Here is a 21,815-nt window from a genome sequence, read left to right on the forward strand (position 1 = left end):
GACATAATTTACATTGATAGCTGACACATGTGCAGTACATCTGAAGGATTCAGATTAATTGCACATGTACACATTCATTTCACAAAATTTGTGCTATTTCCACATCCCTGTCTGCTCAGCTGAAGCAATTAGACAAATGTAAAAGCTTCTGATAGTATCTAAATGAGCTCTACACTTGTATGCTGTGATTCTGGTAATAGTGTTCTGTGTAACACTTGTCCTGTTGCCAGTTAGATGTATAAATGTGTATGTGTTTGTGCATGTCCCACACATGTGTACACGATCTGGGACATTTTTTTTCAAATTGAGTTCTGCTGATCCCACTTATTGTTAGGTTACATTCTGAGTTGATAAGCTGTTCAAACATTTCAGTGGAGGAGGGACACGAAGGCCTTACCCATTTCCTGATGAATGAGATCATTAAGCTTCAGCAGCAAGTAAAGACAAAAGACATGCAGCGCTGCGACCTCTTGGCTAAGTCTCGTCAGTTGGAGGATGAGCGAAAGCAACTGAAACTGAACAAGATAGAGCTGATGACCTTCCAGGAGAGATACAACAAGATGAAGGAGGAAAGAAACAACTACAATGATGAGCTGGTCAAGGTGAAGGATGAGAACTACAATCTGGCCATGAGATATGCCCAGCTGAGCGACGAGAAGAGCATGGCTGTGATGAGGAGCCGAGACCTGCAGCTCGAGGTGAGAGACATGCTCTGGGCTCCTTTGTTCAGGAGTAGCAATGGAGGATGCCAGTGGCAAAGCGAGTCTTTGCCTGACAGTCTCTGTCCCTGACAGCAGAGAGGTGTAGAGCTCAGATGATTAGAGGCATCAAGGTACTGAAATTCCTACTGCACTGATGTGTATTAGTAGTAGATAATTTACATACTTCTATGAGATAAGCAGAACATAACATACACTGTTTGCTAAAATCATGATTTTAGCTTTTCAGGCTCAACAATATATACCATGGCAGTTATTCAGGTTTACATTACAGTGTTTTCCTCAAAAAAAGCCTCACAACAAGTACTGGAGTATCTTGGGACCACTTAGAAGACAGAAAGAATTACTTCAAGTGCCATGAAATTTATGCTTATGGGTATGTCACAGGTGAGACAGAGTAAACAGCTACTCACAGTGGATCTGGATGCTGAGGTTTATTTTAGAACCGATGAGATTAGACATTTTACAGCACTTTGATTTTTCACAGTCATTTATCTCTCCCTCACCTCATTGCCACCTTTTCTGAGCCCCAACATCCCTTCCCTGCAGGGAGATGGCTGCTGGTGCAGGAAGGTTGGGCAGTGGTTTCTGTCACTTTCTCCCTGGCTATCCCCTGGCATTCATATCCATATATCACTTTGATCTCCAGGATACTCCACCACTTTTCTCCCACCAGGCTCATCACCCTTTTCTTTCCAGGCTCCCTTCTTTCTGAAGCCACTTCTTGGAGACCCCTCTTTTCAGTCCAGAACCACAAGTCCTTGGTTTTCTCAATCCAAATAACCAATGTGCAAAAGCACGACATATGATCAGCCTCATAAGCAGTGTATCTGTCTCATATCTATTTATTGGAGGATTGAGAATATGATGCTTTTATTTTAGCCTAGATGTTATCAAAATTTACAACTGGTCCATACCTGGTATAGCTAGCAAGTAGTAAACTTCTGCTTGAGAGTTCAGGAGTTCAGTTTGGGGCATATATCACACATGCATATCTACCCAATTATCTGCTTGTTAGCATTCACAGTTTAAGCTATTTTTTCCACCTATGGCAGTATGTTTTCACCCGAAGGTGAGAGTGTTTTCAAAACAGTCAATAGCTGAGCTTGAAATGATTTCTTGCCTTCTCTCTCTCTCCTTCTCACTGCTCCCTGGCCCCTGTAGATTGACCAGCTGAAGCACCGCCTGAACAAGGTGGAAGAGGAATGCAAGCTGGAGAGGAATCAGTCACTGAAACTGAAAAATGATATTGAAAACCGGCCCAAAAAGGAACAGATGCTGGAGCTGGAGCGGGAAAACGAGATGATGAAGACTAAAATCCAGGAGTTACAGTCCATCATTCAGGTACCACTACACTGAAAAACGCTGCCACTTCAGCTCACCCCTCCTGCTTACCCAGACGATGGATTCAGAAGGCTTTGACCACTCCTTGCCTCCTGGCATACCCACACTCTCCTCCCACACTGTCTCACGTACCCCGCACCTTGGGTGGCCACCCCTTGGTTTCTCAGTGTCTGGAGAAGGCTCTGAGACTGGGCTGAGAAGCAGCCAGGTGGTAACAGCTCTCATATATAAGGCACAGGGAGTTAAGTCCATAGTGGGCCAACTGGTCGTGACAAACAGAAGGCGGCATGGTGTCTGCCACTGGTGTCACTCCTCACCTCAAGCTCATCACATTCTCCTGTTTCAGTGCTAGGAAGGGTTGGCAAAACCTCTGCCTCCAAGGTGCGAAGTTTGAAAATACAGAAGGTTGGTTATATAGCTCCCAGCTGAGTGTACTACTTGTACAAACACAGGCACAGGGAGGGCTTCCACCAAAAATACTGCCTGATGTGCATTCAGCTCCATGCTTTAACCCTGCTGTGGATATTTGTACCGGTCTGCCACTATAAAGCTGTGTTAAACATCCAGCCAAGAAGTTTCTGATAGTGGCTTGGTAGCTTTCTCTGTGCTACTGTCCCATCTGTGCCAAAAGATCCTGATGAAGCATAGGAAAAGATTTCTGTTCTTGGTTTGTCAGTAGATGCCAGAATGCCCCACAGAATGCTGCTGTGCACAGGTATCTTAACTAACCCTTTTTTGGGGCAGATGGGGAAAAAGGATGATACGCAGCTAATTTAGTACCATGTTACTCTGTGAAGAGCATAGTCAAATACTAAGATATGTGTGAGAGCTCAGCACTTCTCTGGGCAAGGCTTGAAGCCTTTTGAAATGGCACTTAAAAAAATTTATCAATAGAATGCATTTTGGAATATGGCTTTAGCCTTTGGCAGTGCCCAGCAATTCATAGTTCTAATACAAATCCAATTCAGAGGTTGAAAAAGTGTGTAGTGCAGAAGATTCTCAGAGTTCTGGTCCATGAAGGCTGTATCATATTAATTGACTTGGTCTTTCAGCACCTAGGGAAACAGAGAAATGATCAAGAAATATCTTAAAGCAGGGTTGTCAATCTCCTAAGAGAAAGTATAAATAAGCAAAAGGCAGTTTGGTTTAGAAATATTTATTTTATTAGGTAGCCAAAACGTCACTGAAATCTCCAACTTAGTCTAGGTATTTTAAAAATAAATATGTACAATACTTGCTTGCATTTTGTGCCTTTTTTATTTTCCATTTATGGTTAATTTTGGATGACAATTTATTTATTGAAACCTGCTCTCGTAATCCTGTTAATTTTAAATCTGAGAGAAAAAAAGTATTGCTAGGTACCACAGAAAATGAAGCAGAGGTACAAGCTGCTTTCAGGCATGTTTAATATTCTCTAAGCATAGCCCTCCAAAGCCTATACATGCTTTAAAAATGCCTCGGAATGTTTTCTTAGGCCCTGCTCTTTGGCAAAGGATGAATTTTGTGTTCAGTGAGAGCTGATTAATAGAGAAGAATTTTGAATGCAGGGCTTGGAGTGAAGAATTGTGAATGCATCCAAAATGGATCAAATTATTGCCAGTACAATAAAACAGTAAAACTGTTCCTTCATCAGACTATTCTGACAGCAAGACAGCCTTTATTCATCTTCTTTGACAATATTTTAAAATATGAACAAATGTCCATTCCTTCTGCTGCTTTCCCATTGCAATACCACGTTCATTTTCTATTCCTCTTGTTTGTTACTGTCTTTGTTTTTATTTTTCCTGCAGTATTCTTTTCTCTTTCCCCGGCCTGTCTCTTAAAAACATGTTTCCTCAGGCTGACAAGCGGAGTTTACCAGATTCAGACAAAGCCATTTTGGATATCCTGGAACATGACCGTAAGGAGGCACTGGAAGATCGTCATGAGTTGGTCAGCAAGATCTTTAATCTCCAAGAGGAGATTCGTCATGTGGAGGACTTGAGAGACAAGGTGAGAAATTAAAGGATAGTTCAGTGCGGTACCCAGAAGACCTCTAAGAGCAGTAGTGGCTAACAGACTGTTGTTTTCAGTATCTTGAAGAGAAAGAGGATTTAGAGTTGAAGTGTTCAACGCTTGGAAAAGACTGTGAGATGTATAAGCACCGTATGAACACTGTGATGATACAGCTAGAAGAGGTGGAGAAGGAGCGAGACCAGGTATCAAACTGTTGAACTGGGGAAAATTCTTAGCAAAAGCCCATATCTCTTCTCTGTCACTTTAGGGAATTGTGGGTAATTGGACCCAAAATGCCACTAAACATGAATGCTTACAAGAAATTGTTTTGCTTTACAGTAATTACACACAGGATAATATTATGTTGTTCCCACACTGTAGCATCCACCAGGCAGAACCAAGAACTTAGCAACAGCTCCTGCAGGCTTTGCATTATTGTCAAGTGATCCAATTTGCACTCTAGAATATTTTGCCACTAACCAAGAGGGAGCTGGAATTGAACCACCCTCATCATCATTATTTTTAATGGTACAATTGTGGCACACACCCTGGTCCTTACTGCTATGTTAATTGGTGGATGGGTTACCATTTCTGAAGTCCTTATTCCAAATGCATTGAAAACAAAACAGCTGGGAGAAAGCCCAAATGCAAAACAGGTTCTTCTGTCTGCTGCAGGCGTTCCGCTCACGTGATGAGGCTCAGACACAGTATTCACACTGTCTGATTGAAAAAGATAAATACAGGAAGCAGATTCGGGAGCTGGAGGAGAGAAATGATGAACTCCGAATTGAAATGGTTCGGAAAGAAGCCTGCATTGTTAACCTAGAGTGCAAACTCCGTCGGCTCTCTAAGGACAATAATTGTCATGACCAGGTAGAGATGGACTTAGATGCACCTGCATTCTTCTTTAGGACTTCTGTCTTTAAAATATTTCTGCTTGCAATGAAAAGGGTACTCTATTCCTTCTGTGAATTAACAAAAAATCTACTTCCTTCTACTAAATGTCAATGCTCCAAGAATTTCTTCAGTACAGTGGGGTTCAGGTTGACTGTGTCATGCACATAGCTTCTCAAAGGCTGGCATTTGATTTGAATTATGAGGGAAAAAAATTGCAAAAAGAGTGTATTTCTGCACTGGGGTAGAAACCATGAATTCTTCTGAGGAACATACTCCAATGAACAGAAAACAGATGTTGGGAATTATTGATTTGGGACTGGATTACATTCCACATGAGCTTCCGAAGCTCTGAACTCGCAGAAAGTTCTTTCAGATTGCTCTTCAGGGGAGTTATAAGGAGCTGTACTAAACTCTTTCTCAGAAGTCTTTCCTTCTCATCTTTAGAGTTTGCCACGCAATCTACCCATCACTATTATTTCCCAGACCTTTGGGACTTCTAGCCCAAAAGCCAATGGTCAGGAGGCAGATGACTCCTCCACATCAGAAGACTCACCAGAAGACAACAAATTCTTCTTGCCTGATCAAGCTCGACTCAAGAGAAGAGTGAACCTTAAGGGAATCCAGGTATGTCTTAATATTGGGCTGAAGCGGTATAGCGTAGGGACTGTTAGAACTAAGAGATATAAAGCATTGTGGTTATGCCTCTGAAACTGCTGTGCTATAAAAATAGGCTTTCTATAAGTTTTTTGCCCTGTGGTGATTTATGCCTTGAGGAGCAGATATAATCAGGTTTCATTGACCATTTTTTGTCCCTTCTCCCTCTTGCTTCTGCTGCTCATTCACGTTCATAGAGCATTGTCAATAAATTGATTCATTGCCTCCTTAACAGGAGTGGAAAAAAAAATGACATAATGCCCAAAGTCTAGCACACAAGGAACTGAAGGTGGAAATCGAAGCACAGGTGGAAAAGCTTGCATCAGCTGCAAAGAATAATAGAAAAAAATGGACATGAACACAAGTCAAATTAACAGTCTAATTTAGAATTAAATTATGGCAATTTCCTCTCACAGAAGAGTAAGAGATAGCACATGTTAGGTGTAAGATTTTCCCCAACTAGCTGCATTCATGCTGTTATTATCTGATACTGTATTCACATACTGTAAAAAAAAATACACAAGCTAACATTTGGAGTTCTGAGCTTCTCTTTGCTCTCATCTGCATTTGAATTCTCCCTGCCCTTCATAACCTTTCTGAGCTTCGACTGTTTTTATTACTTATGGCAGTAGAGCTGCATTTTGTACATTGCATGCTCCAAAAGGAGGTCTGTTGTATTAACAGCTGCCTGAAGCCGGTCCCAAGGCACCCACTTCACCTTTTGTCTCTTTGTTCCCTCAGCAGAATCTGGAAATTGCTAAGCATTTGGGCCAGACTTTAAAAATAGTTAAGTAGATAGCTCCCATTCATGGCAGTGGCATTTAGATACCTAAATATCTTCAAAATTTGGAGTCCTGTCATTTAAATGAAGGCAGGTATCTTTCAGCACAACAGTGAAAAACGGGGTGAAAATATGTGTTTTATACTGTGTGGCATTTCCCGCATTTATTTTTGTTTTTGTCTTCTTTCTTTTAGATAAATCCAAGAGCTAAATCCCCTGTCAACATGAACAAAACATCAGAGTTTCAAGGTCAGAAAGAGCACCTATGTTCTTACTCCTTTTCTGTCTCATTTGTTCAGTCTCCTTAAGTTGTTTTAACAAACACTGTGACCCAGGAGACTTTTAACTAAGCTCAAGTCAGTAGAATAGCTTCTTCCACTGTGAACAGTGTCAGAATTTGAAGCAGTCAGGTGTTCTACCTGATCAGCCACTCCATCCAAAGCTATCTCCATGGACAAACAATATTAGAACCCACGACTCGCCTAACTTTTTTTGTTTACTTAATCTTCCCTTTATCTCATCAAAATGTAAAGGCTACGTTGTAATTCTCGTACAAAAGGTCGTTATATTCTCTTCTTTTTGCTCTTGGAAAGATCCTTCGAGCTGAAGAGACCCCAGTCTAGTGATCCCCTGATGAGTTTATTTGTCCTTCAGCAAAAAGGAATTCATTTTAAATCTAAAACACTGCAGTGGCCAGGAGGAAGGGCTGACCCACCTGGCAGCCAACTGCCAAGTTACCAAATGAGTTGCTGTGCACTCCTAATTCCTCTTAGCTAACAATGTTCTCCAAGCAAACATCTTAGGCAGCACTTCCTTCATTTGTTATCTGCTGCAGCACACTCACTGCTGTACAGAATAAGAAGGTAAACATGGTTCCTGCTGCAAGATGTTGCATTTATGTTTAGTATTGGGTAATGGCAAGATTTGTCCAAATTAGAGGTGCTGAAGATGGGAGGGAGTCTGTCCAGAAGTTCATGCTGTGCTTCCTGGGGCTGCCTGCAGCTGCTCGGTCCCTGTTGGGAACACTGCTCTTTCAAAACAAACTGCAGACTGCCAGATGATGGGGATAAAACACAAACAATACATTAACAAATTAATAAAAACAACCCTCTGCATTAGTCAGCGGGTATTCATTGAGATAACAAAACAAAAAAAAAGCAGAGGGGAGGGCTGAAGGAGGTGTGTTGAGGAGCTGGGCAGGGAGCAAAGGGCTCCGGTGCTGCAGTGGAGGATGGGAAACGAGACAAACTGAAGTGGAAAGATAATTGTAGGCCTTGTTGAAATCTGTGAAAGACTCTGTATTGGAAGTGATCTAACGTAATTTTCTTCGGTGTCTGTATTTTTCTCTGTCATCTGTGAGCGCAGCAGTCAGAGCACAGGATGAAGATGGGGCTGATGCCAGCAATGGCCGCACAGACACTAGTTCCTCTAATTCTGTTTCCATCAGTAACTCCATCAGCAGCTGTGAAGTCAGCAAAATTGTAAGGAGCCTTCAGATACCGCTTCCCTGCTATGACCTCCTTCCCTGGTGTGGCTGAGAGCTTCTATGGCCCCGTGTTGTCAGCTCACTGGCCACCCAGCTGTGACCCGATCCAAGCCCCTTGTCAGAAGCTCCCTTAATTGCTTTACCAGGGCGTTCTTAGAATGGTGTTAGCAGCCTTTTCCAAAATCCCAGGATTGGACTTGGTTTATTTAAAAAGATTTTAGACATTGACGACCTCTCGCTGTGTCCTTACGCCATTTCATGTTTACTGTTAAAGATGAGATTTTCTTAAAAAGCTGCTATATTCAGTTTTTTTTTTTAATTATTATTTTTTTAGTTCTCTGAAGCTTCTCCCATCTGTAAGTAACAGGCAGTGAGAAGAGGGGTGCGGATCACAGTTGGAAGTTTCTGCATGCCATAGCCAAACCATTTCTTCCCTGCTTGCTCTATCCCCCTGATCTCTCAAGGTGGATATCCCATTATACATATGTGAGCACTGACACAGCAGGACAAGCAGAAAGAGAGAGTGCTCTTGCAGAGTATCAGTAACAAAGAACAAAACATCTTTCTAGAGCACTGTGAAAAATGCTGCCCCCAGGAAATTAAAATTATAGCCAAGAATAGCCAGGAAAGAGCTCCCTGCCTCTCATAATAAGCTTAGCTGGTGTAGGAATATTCTTTGGAATATCTGTTGGGTGTTTTGATGACTTAACTATCTTCCCTGCAGTACAATTGACAGTTTAGACTCCAAGCCAATATACTAGATTGATAATGGAATATATGGAGATATGTGTGTTACTTCCTCATTCCTACTATGCACGTATATAAATATATATATATACATACCTACATTCTGCTTTTCATCCTCGTCGACCTATATGTCAGCTGAGCATCATGCGCTCTGCAGATGGAGGGTGAAGTTAAAATGCTTCAGTAAATCAGCCAGCTATGTGTCACAGAATGAGGTACAGTGCCATCGTGCACTCTGTACATAGAGCTGTAATACTGGAACGTACAAACGTGAATGCTCTTGTACAGAACATCTGTGAGCAGAGAATCCGTTTTTCTTCCTGCGGGATGTGTTTCTCAGAGCAGAGGGGAAGCTAGCAGGATAATGCTTCTGTCAGAAATGATAGCACATTTAATGCAGGTGTCCTTTCTTTTTGCGTTCTGCTTTTTAAAAGCAAACCCTGAGAAATCGCAACGACAGTATCATGTCTACCACTCCTGAGCCTCCGGGGAACGACTCGATAGTCCGACGCTGCAGAGAGGATGCCCCTCCCTGCAGGTGGGTGCCCGTGCTGCTGAAATGTGCCCCGTGCCTCTTGTCAGTGGGGGGGAAAGGCACCCTGGCTTAGCAAGGTCTGACCGTGGCTTTATTTTGTTAAGCTAATGAGCAGTAAATTCAGGTTATCTTGAGTCCATGCCCAGAAGTTCAGCGTGGTTTATAAGTTGATGATTAGCCCACAAAAATTAAATCTGTGAACGTAATCCAAAATAATTGCTATCCTCATGCCAAGATGCAGGTTTCACAGTTCATCTGATCTCGGTTTCTGAGGGAAAAAGTGAGATAGTAGTTCAAGATGTAGGAAAAGTTGTGTTATTTCCTTGCTTATGCACAGTGTAAAAATAGCTAGTTCTTCCCAAACTGACTGCAAAAATTCACCCTTCACCCGAAATGAGGAATAGCAGCTTCACCAGGGACCTGCAAATCATTGTGAATGGGAAAAAAAGCTGTTATTTAAACAGCTTTGCAACCCTACAGCATGCTTTAATGAAGCCCTTCTGGGGAAGCAGACAGACCGCTTGCTTGGCCAGTATCCCCTGAAGAGAAAAATGTTGGGACGTTTTACCTGTGTAAGTTTTAAGGCCAGACTGTCACCCTGGAAAGGAAAGGCTGTGTCTGACTGGAGTCAGTGGGGGCTTGGCTGGGACTGGAGATGTGGCATGAGGCTTGGTGCCAAGGCTCAGGGCACCCTGCCTTGTTACTGTGGGTATGTGAGGTCCCATTTAGCTGTTATAAAATACTCCAAGCACTTGAAGTCAGGAGGGTAAATTGCTCCATTGCTGCTGTACTGCTGCCACTTCCCTTGCATTCACTCAGCCCATCAGTGAGCTTCTAAGATGTTTGATCATGGAAAAGCCATCCTTCAGGATGATATATATAGCAGGTATTACAAGAGTGTTTATCGCAGTGCAGGATGCTGTAAGTCACATGGGTAGGACACCAGGCAGCACTTTCCCTTTGTCTTCAGCAGAGTCTTCATTTCCTCACTGCCCTTATCAGTTCTTTCTTCTGAATCTTTCTGCTACTCTACGTGCTTGCCATGTTGGCTGGCACACGCTGTCCTCCTGCCATCTCCCTACTTTTTCTCAGGGCCTACAACATATCACTGTTGCTTTTTCTTTTGGCAGCTGTGCTGTTGCCTTATCTAATACCTCCAACATTTTTCTTTGTCAGAGAAAATGTTCCTCCTTCAAAGCTTAATGAAATCTGCTGAAAGTGGGAAAATGAACATCTTTTTTTCTCTCTCCTGTTATCTCAAATTTTGTTTTTAATTTCAGTCTACTTGAAGAGGACAATGACAGCTTTGGATTTGATGCTTTGGAGCTAGATGGTAAGCAAGAAGGTGTCACGTAATAGTTTAACTGTGAGATGTGATGAGCTCATCAGCTACAGATACTGTCCAGTAATAATTCAGTCTAAAGAAAATATGACACGTTGTCTGAGAAAAATTCATCAAATTGTTATAATAAGCAAAAAGAAAACCAGTGGTGAGAACAGGGAAGTAGTTATTCCTGAATAAGTGAAAGAATTTTACTGAATGAATAGATAAGAGTGCAGATTGAGGATCACAGGTTGAAAAGAAGACCTCCTGCCTTAAAAATAAGGAAAGCATCAGACTGAGAAGAGAAAGCATGAAGAAGATAGCACTGACGAGAGTGTGGTTCTACTCAGCTGGAGGACAAGAAACAATGGATGCAAACAATTCATTTAAACATTAAAATAAAGCTTTTTTACTACAAAAGCAGTCAAAAACTGTAACATGGTTTTCCAGGGAGGTTGGGGAATCTCCATCTTCAGAGATATACAAAGGAAATTGGACAAAGTCCTCAAGATGATCCTGCTTTGAGCTGAGGGGTTGATTAGACAGTCTCCAAAGTTCACTTTCAGCTTGAACTGTTCTATAGGGCTGAGCAGGTAAGGTCTAGTAAGCAAGACCAGCATTCCTTGCCGTGGTCTGTAGAAAGGAATTATGCCTGTGCATCAGGAATTTCCTCGTTCAGTTTTGGCTAAGAAGAATCAAACATCTATTTTCATCTTTTCCATCTTTACCACTGTATTTAGGACTCGATTTTGTTTTGATTTGTTTTGTTATGTTTTTCAGATGAGGGTCATGACAGGCACTCACACGGAGCTCCTTCGGTGCACTCTTCTTCCTCTTCCCATCAGTCAGAAGGCCTGGATGCCTATGACCTGGAGCATGTCAACTCCATATTTAGAAAGTTCTCTCTGGAAAGGTATTTGAAATGCCAGTTTACCTCCCGTAGACACACATTAAGGGGAAAGGCTACTGTAGTAGACATCCCTCACTTAACTGTAACGCACTGGCAGGAATACCGTGTCACAAATTGTCACTTGACACTAAGATCTCATGGTGCTGTGTTAAGTCATTATTTCTTTATGCTGCTAGCAGTATGGTATGTTATTTTGGACTACTTTCATATCCTGTAATCCAGTGAAAGTCATCTTAAAATTTCAAAAATTTCAAAGCAGACAAAACATTGTAGAGGTTTAAATTTATCCCTGCGATCTTGTTATCCAGTCAGAGTCCTTGAGGCTATCCAGCTGCTCTTCTGCAGAACTTACACAGTGATAAGGATTTCTTTTAGAGTCCTCAGATTCTAGCGCTGCATAAATTAAGTTTATTTCTACATCTCTCATTTATCATGCATGCGTTTAACTCAGGATTGGTAGTTAAAAGGTGAGCTGACCGTGTAACTCTTGCATCCTTTCATGAACACAGACCTTTTCGTCCCTCTGTCACATCTGTTGGGCGCATCAGGAATTCCTGCCATACCATCCACCGCATAACACTGAATGGAGATACTCTCAATTCAGAAATCACTCTTATAGGAGGTAACGACAAAGGGAGCTTTGTTAGTTCTGTCCAAGCAGGATCACTTGCAGAAAAGGCAGGTCTTCGGGAGGGACACCAACTCCTACTGGTGAGCATAAAATAATCAACATGCATTATTACAGATCTCTGCACCTCCGTGCATGCATCCTTACTACAATACCATCTTTTTGTGTCTTCTTTCACTTTGTGTTAATGGCAAACACTGTGCCTCTTGCAGAAGAAAATCTGTTATTGATTATGGAATCATGGGAGAAATAATGTTTGTGGTTTTGGTTGTCCAACACATGAACACACCTTTGTACTCTGGAAGAGCTGAGAGCAGATGACAGTTTCTATAAATGCTGTGTCTTATAGTACTGCCCCACTGAGTAGAATGGGAGTTGCTCTCAACTTCCCAGTAGTTTTCTACCTTGAAAGGAAGTTCATGCTATGTAACTCAGCACAGTGATTCTTCAGTCACTCTCTAGAGTGGTCAGTGGTCTCTCCTGGCACTGGACGTGTCATGAGACACAACTGGACACAGCTGCAATATGAATGGGAAGAAGGGCTGCACAGCTGTCTCCAGCATCACGTAAGCAATCTAGAGATGCTTCTGCTGAGTTGCTCACTGCTTAGACTTTGCCCTTCATCTCCAATGTTCCCAACATTTATCCTGTTAAAATACCACCAAAGGATAATATGTAATACGTATATATGTATTCCTGATTTACTTACTACTGGGATTGTCAGTGAGATGCAGAATGAGTCCACAGCTGACAGCAGTCCTTATTTGAGAGAAAAGAAACTAAATAATTGGAATATAATCTGCATCCTGATAGCAAAGTATCTGGATTACTTAATCAGAAAAAGATTGTGCTGCTTCAAAAAATCCCAATATAATTGACTCGGAGATTGAACCTACACTGGAGAGTAATATTTCTTTCATATCTAGTTGGAAGGCTGCATCAAAGGGGAAAATCAGAGTGTTCCCTTGGATACTTGCACAAAGGAAGAGGTTCACTGGACAATTCAGAGATGCCATGGTCCAGTAACACTCCAGTATAAATCAAATCACGAAGGTAGGACTGAAAGTATTTCTCAACTCAAATAGCTCCAGGTCTATTGTACTAATTAGTGTGGATGAGAATAACAGAACCAGGGTGTATTTTATACTGGTATAAATCTGAAGCACGTCTACCAGCATTAATTATGGCAATGCTGTGTAACTGAGAGGAAAAAAAGGCCATGTGTTTGTCACTACAGGGCCCTTAAGAATTGGAATAGCGGGACAGCAACTACATGACTCACATAACACACAATTATTTTTATGTACTGTTTTCTGTAATACAGTGTGGTGAGCTGAATCATCTTTATCCAGCTGAAGCCAATTTAGCATTTACCTGTTCATTTCCTTTGTGTCTTTATCATATCTTTAACAGCTGTTTTGTGTGCGGTGAATGGAATTTGATTGTAGTGTTCAAGGCTTGCAATGATCATTTGGAGTTGCGGATCAAAAACTGCATTCCAAAATCCTTTTTTTTTTTACTGGTGCATATGAATTTTAAATTTTTTTGTGTTTTGGTTTGATTTTTCTTTTGCTTCTTAACACTAGTTAGAGAATTTTGGCTGAAAAATCACTCAGGAAGTGATGTCTTTGATTTTCTTTTATGTTTTCTAAGATGGGAAAGAGTATTGCCATTTTTTTGAGCACCACTTATCCCCAGCTAAAGCATGTTGTTGTCTGTGGTAGTGCCAGTGAGTGCTAATAATAAAGGGAGTAGCTTGACGTGCAAACTGGTGGCAGAACTCAGTCTGTACTTACAGGGCTACAGCTGTGTCTACATCTGTGCTGAGAAATCCAGATTTACTGGTTGTGTGTGGGTTACTGAATGTGGAGTTACTTTTCCAGGGAGGTGGTGGTGTCACCACTTGAACTGGTGAACACGAGGTGTTCAGGAACCACGTGGCTGTGGCACTGAGGGACGAGGGCAGTGGGCATGGTGGTGGTGGGCTGATGGTTGGGCTGGGTGATCTCAGAGGTCTTTTCCAATCTTAATGATTCTGTGGTTCCCAAGGGTTCTGCTACAGCAGCGTGAGCTGTTTCTGAGCCAGAGCTCCATTTGTGTCATTAAGGTGCAGCCCCATCACCTTGCTGTAGTGTTTCCAGAAGTACAAAGCCTCTCTTGGAGAAGCTTCGGGAGTCTGTGCTGTGCTTCTTGCAAAGGGACCCCAGGATGCAGCAACGCCGAGGTGCTGCATGGTCATGCTTTGTCCCATCCTTCATTGCTGCAGGTTACAGGAAGCTGCTCTCTGAGCTGGAAGATGGGCTTATCGCATCAGGGGACTCATTTCACATCCGCCTGAATCTGAACATCTCCAGCCAGCTGGACTGCTGTTCCCTATCAGTGAAATGTGATGAGATTGTTCATATTCTCGACACCATGTACCAGGGAACATGCGGGGGATGTGACTGGCTCTGTGCCAGAGTCGATCCTTTCACAGACAAGGACCTGGAGAGAGGGACCATTCCCAGCTACAGCAGGTGAGCACCGTGCAGAGCGGCCGCAGCTGAGAGGAAAATTAATAACTGCTATAGGAGAGGTGTGCACACCTCCGTTCTTGGGGTGAGACTTGCTGATGTTAAATGGTAACGCGAGGTATAAGGCTTTAGAAAGCAGACAGCAGAGCTCACCTGAAAGAGTAATGTGGGTTTCTCAAACAGATGCCAAGGAAAATACATCATGGAAGTTTTTTAATCTTTAACAGCACTGCAGTCCTGATCGTTGCTTTGTTCCTGCATTTACTGTGTGCTTTCCTCACTCCTCCTGTTTCTATTCATCTTTTCTGCAGCCACAGACCTGCCTCAGTCCAGCCTTTGTGCGGCTTCAAACTAACCTGACCTGTGTGTTTCCATCCTTGCAGAGCCCAGCAACTTCTCCTGGTGAAACTGCAGCGGCTGATGCACAGAGGAAGCAAAGACGAGACAGACAGCTCACACAACACCCTGCGGGCACTCCGGGCAAGTACCTCCAGAGCCTTTTTAACATCCATTTCTCCACTGCTACTTGTTGTTCGTTATGCTGATTTTACAGGAGTTCATGTATGGGCTCTGTGTAGTTTTTGATTGCACCAGGCAGTGGGTGACCTTTGTCTGCTTTAAATGGTGTCGTCCTTGGCAACGTACCTAACTCCAGCGCATTATTAACCCTTCCTGCTATGAGGTAGTACACTTTATATCTGTTCTGTGTCATAGTTAATGCCTTTCATTTTTCTCAGCCTGTAAGCCTCTAATGCAACTTCACATCCACATAAGGAAGAAGCTGTGTCATTGGAGTTAATAAACTGAATTATTTCTCTCTTACTGTGAACAAATGTCTAATCCAAAGCACTGTTATTGTCTCTAATTAGAGACAGTATTGTCTCTTTCCCAACCTACATGCAATGGGGAGAAGTGGGACTTCCATCTCTCCACACACAACAAGGACTGCCAACCTCTCCTTTTCCTTCAGTGAAAGTAATCTTTCTTTCTTTAGCCCAAAGAATTGTACCAATCTTAAAACCAGCTTCCTGGTGCATTAGTTACCAGAGGATCTTTCTAGAACTTCTAACAGAGCCTGGGAGATGTGCCTGCTTCTAGCACTGGCCGGGAGACACTGCAGCCACCGTGTTTGATTTCAGCCAAGGTGAATTGTCACACATTCCTGCTGTCCTTCATTCCTCATTCACCAGAGGGATGGGGAGCACTGGCAGAGGAGCCAGTGAAAGCAAAAGCTCTGCCTGAACTTCCTTAATGCAGAAATCCCCTCCACCATTAATTGTGGACTTCAGTCTCCTGTGAAGAAAGGAATGTGGAAGAGCTGTATAAGAAGCTTTGTTTCTCAGCATAGGCCATACCACACGTAGCTTGTTTAGAACTTTGTATTTGGGGTGGTTGTGAATCAGTCGTTGTTGTGTTGGAAATATAAAATATCTGCTTTTGCTTAATTCTGTTCTTTGTTGGTGTGTATAAAAACAAGCATACAGACAAACAAGCTGTGCTATTTGTTACTAGAATACATTGCAGCCAGAGGAGCCTGCAGCACAGAGTGACCCAAAAACCAGCCCTCGTCTGTCCAGAGCAAGCTTTCTTTTGGGCCAAATATTACAGGTAAAAAAGTTTACATTCTCAGTGGAATGTGAAAACTAGTAGAATCAGAGTAGCAGACATTCGTGGGTTGCTTTAAACTCCCTGATAACTCTACCCCAGGTAGTTGTGTCAGGATTTCTTCTTATCTAAAAGAGAACTAATACATGAAAAGAATGAATGGGTCAGCCTGTTCCCTCGTTTTTTCACAGCAGACCCCACTCAAGAGTCTGTCCTCTTCTTTCTTAGAGCCCCCTTTTTTCTGAAAGGCCGTTCTCAGGTCTACCTGGTGTCTTCACTTCTCCAGGCTGCACACCCCAGCTTTCAGCCTGTCCCTGCAGGGCTTTAAGTCTCTGCAGTACAACAAAGAGGGGGCAGAGATGTGGGTATAATCTGCAGCACTGTTGTGCAGATACTGTGTGTGTGTTATTCTGTTGTGGATATATCAATGCTTGGACTAGTGATAGCAGGGAGCTCTGCCAAGGAAAAGAAGAGCATGCCTCTTCAGAGCAGAGAACAAAATAAGAAATCCCAAAGGGCATTAACAAAGGCTCTGAATCAGATCTATGATATTTAAAGAGCCTTAGAATTCAGTCAACAGATCCATGGAGTCTTGTCTTTGATAGACATAGGTAATTCAGATCTCACAGATAACAAGTGTGGGCTGATGAATGCCTAGGAGAATAAAGAATGTAAGAAGCGAGGGTCCAATCTCTTCGTTCACCTTTTCAGTTTGTCAGCAGGTCTGAAAACAAATATAAGCGTATGAATAGCAATGAGCGAGTTCGTATCGTCACTGGCTGGCCCTCTGGTCTGGCACGGACCTCATCTGAAGCAAAGAAACCCTTGCCTGATAAACTGGAAGGTATGGATATAAAGTAATTGTAGTTTCACAAGCAAGCTTACAGCACTGAAACCCCCTGTTCTGTTGGCAGCTTTTCCTAGGTTCTCTCTTGCTCTTTGTCCAAAACATTTAACTTTAAGTCAAGCTAATAAGCAGAAAGATTCTCCTAGCAAGTCTGCCGTTAAACCATGAAATAATCTCTTGAAAGCAAAAAGCACTTGAATTATTTAATATTAAATTGAGCATCGTACTGCTGGATATATAGTAAGGCGGAAGAGAAGGAAGGACCGGTACGACTAACCATGTCATTTCTGCTTCACGGGTTTCTCCTTTTTTTCCTCCAAATACTGAGGGAGAAGAAATCAGAGTAAAACCATCTTGTTCTCTACTCAGATTTGGATTCCAAAAGTGAAATCAACAAGCGGCTGATCCCGTACAGCTTGGTGAGACCCATCCGCTGTGAGCGCAGGCGCCCCGTTCTTTTCACCCCCACCATGCTCGCCAAGACCTTGGTTCAGAAGCTTCTCAACTCCGGAGGTGCCCTGGAATTCAACATATGCAAGCCAGGTAGAGAGGGGTGGAAGAGGCCCATGAGTCCCAACCCACACTGTTGGAAATATGAGCATACTTTTGTGCGTACGCAGCGGGGCACGCGGTTCTGAAAGTTGCTAGGGTACCGAAGTCACATTAGAATGATGTGTAACTACAGTTTCTGTCTTTTGAGAGTGCCTGAGATATTTGAATGTTTTTGAGACGGCCAGCGCACAGAGTTATGAGATTCTGTGTCTGTGAATATTATCCATGTGTATGCTGTGTGGTTGCTAGGATGCCCCTCGGAGATTGAAATGCTGTGAGTGCTCTTTCTGTTTGCATACTGTTTGCATACTGCATATCTAGGCGATGTGAAATTTTGATTAATTTGTTTCTAGTATTCACTATTATGAGGAATATCTTCCCTAGAGCGATTTTATGTTTCTATCTCATCCAAGTCTTGAAGACTGTGCATTTGATCTGCTCGAAAGACTGATTTTCTTCCATGCTAAGTATTTACTATTAAAGCAATATGCAGCACTGTGATTGCTGTAGGGCAGGATTGTATACAACACAGCATTAAACACAGCTGACGTTTCATTTTTACACTAATATTGAATACCCAGTGCATCGTACACAGTCCTACAGTCATCCAGACAGAGAAACTAAAAAGTTAAGTATGATAATAAATATTCCCTGTCTTGCAACATAAAACAAAAGCTTTGATGTAGAGCTGCAATTCACCAGGGGACCAGTATCACGCGTTGCAACCTAAGCCAAATTTCTTTGAAACTTTAAACACAAATTCTGGAACAGTAAATCCGTGCTTTAGGAGCCTTTGCTGAAGCGACCTGCTTTTCTTTTTTTAGCACTTCTCAGCATCCCTCAGCCCTGAGATGTTACTGTGTTACATTAGGTGCTGGAATTGTATTTACTGTTTTAATTTAATGCCTTCATAGTGTTGTGGTAATTGCCCAAGGACTCATTGGTGGAAGATATAGCTGAGGTGCTCAGCTGCGATCAGATTAAGCTTTAATTGAATTCAATGGAAGAAATGAGGCAGCTGTTAAGAAGACAATTCATTGCTCATCTTCTTTCCCTGAACCACTCTTACATCCCAGCTGAAGTGCTGTTGGATAGCTTTGCAGGTGTACTGTTGTTGTAATCGTGATTTTTTTTTGTCCTCATCCACTTCTCCCACCAGATATTGTAACAAAAGAAGAGTTCTTAAGGAGGCAAAGGATGGAGACGATCATCTTCAGCAGAGAGAAGAATCTGAGCACGTACGAGTGCATCGTACCTGCCAATATCGAGGCCGTCACTGCCAAGGTGCTCGGAGTGCTCTGTGCCTGCAGGATGGGCTGACTGTGAATTTGACTGCAATTTGTGTTTCTTCTGGGACAAGAACTCACTGGTTTACTGCTGCATGCTTTTTCTTTCCCACCTTAAATCTCAGATTAATGTTTATTCCCTCACATGGCCTTTATTTATGTTCTTGCTTTTCCCTTTCTTTTTCATCCCCGGCCACATCCTTTTATATTCTTATTCATTCCCTGTGATGACCCACATTGATGCAGCAAAATATCCTTTCGTTTTCTGTGCTCCATCTCTCATTCAGTTCCTTTTCATATCGTAAGTATCTATGAGTGCGTGAGAGATACGAGAGGTGAGACAAAGGGAAGGAGGGCCTGAAACACAGGCACAGGGGTGTACAGTGCAGAGATAGCAGAGTCAAAGACAGAGATCTCATATCAAGCAGAGCAGGTTTGAAGCACAGCATGGAAAAAAGAGAGAATTAAAAGGGTGTTTTTCCTTTCTCTCGCGTGCAGTTGCAGTAGATGTTCTCTTGGAACAAAGCACACGTGTGTGTTTGTGTGTACCGCTTGTGTTTTATCGTGCTCTTCAGTTTTAGATCAATCCATTTCTATTTTAAACCTTTTCAGGAAGCTTTTAAGCTTTACTTTCGCTTGGCTGACTGGCTGTAAACCAGTAGGAGGAGTTGGGACTTTAAATGTATATTTGATTTAAAGGTTTTAAATCAGTACAGTGGTAAATGTAGAGCTTTTGAGCTGACCCCTTAAGGTACAGATACCTTTATCTCAAGATTCTACAGCTGCGAATGCTTCTTTGTGACTCTGTTGTGACTTTGTTTTTAGAATAAGCATTGTCTCCTGGAAGCCGGGATAAGCTGCACAAAGGATTTAATCAAAGCCAAGATATATCCCATTGTTCTTTTTATCAGAGTCTCGGAGAAGAACATCAAGCGGTTCAGGTAAAATATCAAACCTTTTGCATATTTGATATTCTGCCTTATTCAGCGAGTAATTCCTGAGCCTAATAATGCTGTCACTGAGAGCAACACGGGCCCTGTTTCCCTTCGCCCAGTGTCTGCATGTGCATCATTTCCTTCAGCAACTCTTCCCTGAAATCTTACAAGAGGAGAAAGGAGGCATTCCCTCACTTTGCATTCCTTCCCTGTCCCCGGTAGCAATGAGCACCGTGCGAGGACAAGACCTCAGCATGTTTTTCTCTCCATGCTTAGAAATCCCAGAGCATTTCTTCAGGTAATGCTGCTGTAAGAGAGAAGTTCATAAACACTTGCACTCTCTCTACATTCAGTCCTCTCAAATTGTTTCCCCATAGCAAATATTTTTCCTTGGGGGTGGGATGGAGGTAGTGGAGTGGACGATAGATATGGTGGAGCTATATTCTTGCTTGTATATAGTTTTACTGCCTGTATATAATCAGTAGAAAATAAATTCTTGACGGGGCAGCTGGGACTACAGGATTCACTTGAAATGTGAGACTTTTATTTTCGGTCTGCTTATTTGGTACAGGAAACTATTGCCAAAGCTGGAGGCTGAAGATGAGTTCTTACGTATGTGCCGTCTGAAGGAGAAAGAACTGGAAGAGCTGCCGTGTCTCTATGCCTCTGTAGAGGCAGATGCATGGAGCAGTATTGAAGACCTTATCAGAACAATAAAGGACAAGATTGGAGAAGAGCAGCGTAAAACCATCTGGATAGATGAAGATCAGCTCTAAAACCAGTATGTGAAACGGGGGGCTCTTTGATGACAAAAGGACATTCCCAAGTGGAGCAGGGGCACACAGAGTTCTCTGACTCGGTGACTGATGCTCACTCCTGTCTCACCCTTGCTGACTGGGGACTTGGTGCTGGCAGAGCACATGCATGGAATGGAAGCAGGGCTGTGCTGGACAGCCCATGCTTCACGTGCCAGGGATCGAGGACATGGATCAGACCACCACCACCATGGTTTCTGACACGCCAGCATCTCTTAATGGACAGCAGCTGTTTAACAAATGGGAAGGGCAAAGATCATGAAGAGGGATCTTGGAGTTATTTATTATGTAAAAATATGGATCACGTTGGGCTTATCAGGAACTTCTGATGAGACCAGATAAGTGGAATCTAGGAGAAATAAAGCACGAGGATTGGGCTAAAGGAAATGGAATTGAGTTGTGCCTCACACCCATCCGGAGGTGAGATTCCAAATACACTCCAGTAGGGAAAAACTGAAGGCTGCTTGGCAGCAATGGGAACACTACTGCTGATGTCCGTAGCAGCCCTATAGCCCTGTTTTCCCATTACCATTTTAATCAGAAGGGAGGAAAATAGCTATTATTCCTGGCATTAATTAAAATGACAAATTTCCCTTCCTTTTTGAAGCCCGGTTCTATTTAACGGTTTTACGAGTTTTCTTTTAGTCTTGGCACTTACCAAAAAAATAGACTCCGCAGTCCCAGTGGCACATCAGATCTTCCAAGACCTGCTGAGGTTTCATAGGTTTCATTTAGTTTTTTTCCCTGCCTCTGCATTGCATTCATTTATACATTTCTCAATGCTTTTGGTTTGGGTATTTTTTTTTTTCCACTTGTGAAAAATAACACTGGTGCTTCCTCCAGACAAGTTTCTCTGTTTTTCTGTTTCTCCACTGAAATCTGTCTTTCTCTACAACTTCATTGCCGACCAACATGCCTCCGCTCAACAGGAGGGACTGTTCTGCAGAGAGGAAAAGGAGAGCTTCATAAGCCAGTAATCGCTGGGAGCCGCTCTGTCCTTGACCTCTCTGCTGTGATTGACAGCACGGGGACCAGCGAGTGCCACGCTGTGCTGTGGCCAAGCAGGGTAACGTTTTCAGAAGTGTGTGTGAGGCTCAGAAGAAGACCACATCCCATTTTCAAAAGCACTCGACTCCTCAGAGAGTTGAAGTTCCGCTGATAATGAGTGGGACTGAGACTCCTAAGTCTCTTAGGGCTTTTAGCATTTTCCCTCCATTCGTTAAACACTGTATTGAGACTGCC

At 42.7% G+C, this 21,815-nt stretch overlaps 1 protein-coding gene across 2 annotated transcripts in view; it reads left to right on the forward strand.

Moving 5' to 3' along the window:
- CARD11 (caspase recruitment domain family member 11) overlaps positions 1-20,550 on the forward strand; it is a 40,016-nt gene extending 19,466 nt beyond the window's left edge. The window contains exons 4-24 of one of the 2 annotated variants that reach the window (XM_065732890.1): positions 373-698; positions 1,884-2,063; positions 3,903-4,055; positions 4,136-4,261; positions 4,734-4,931; positions 5,400-5,579; positions 6,585-6,639; positions 7,756-7,871; positions 9,058-9,161; positions 10,439-10,491; positions 11,263-11,395; positions 11,902-12,103; positions 12,947-13,073; positions 14,287-14,536; positions 14,917-15,013; positions 16,046-16,141; positions 16,850-16,982; positions 17,355-17,528; positions 18,697-18,821; positions 19,649-19,764; positions 20,330-20,550. In XM_065732890.1, coding sequence (XP_065588962.1) covers positions 373-698; positions 1,884-2,063; positions 3,903-4,055; positions 4,136-4,261; positions 4,734-4,931; positions 5,400-5,579; positions 6,585-6,639; positions 7,756-7,871; positions 9,058-9,161; positions 10,439-10,491; positions 11,263-11,395; positions 11,902-12,103; positions 12,947-13,073; positions 14,287-14,536; positions 14,917-15,013; positions 16,046-16,141; positions 16,850-16,982; positions 17,355-17,528; positions 18,697-18,821; positions 19,649-19,764; positions 20,330-20,534 — 3,149 coding nt within the window. In that variant the 3' untranslated portion in view covers positions 20,535-20,550. Of the gene's footprint in view, positions 1-372; positions 699-1,883; positions 2,064-3,902; positions 4,056-4,135; positions 4,262-4,733; positions 4,932-5,399; positions 5,580-6,584; positions 6,640-7,755; positions 7,872-9,057; positions 9,162-10,438; positions 10,492-11,262; positions 11,396-11,901; positions 12,104-12,946; positions 13,074-14,286; positions 14,537-14,916; positions 15,014-16,045; positions 16,142-16,849; positions 16,983-17,313; positions 17,529-18,696; positions 18,822-19,648; positions 19,765-20,329 lie in introns of those variants that run through there. The other variant, XM_065732891.1, reaches the window with a different exon arrangement.
- The last annotated feature ends 1,265 nt before the right edge of the window (positions 20,551-21,815 follow it).

The sequence above is a fragment of the Cyrtonyx montezumae genome, unplaced genomic scaffold (assembly GCF_038088225.1).
Source record: "Cyrtonyx montezumae isolate F1298 unplaced genomic scaffold, pur_monq_1.0 scaffold_16, whole genome shotgun sequence".
NCBI classification, from domain to species: Eukaryota; Metazoa; Chordata; class Aves; order Galliformes; family Odontophoridae; genus Cyrtonyx; species Cyrtonyx montezumae.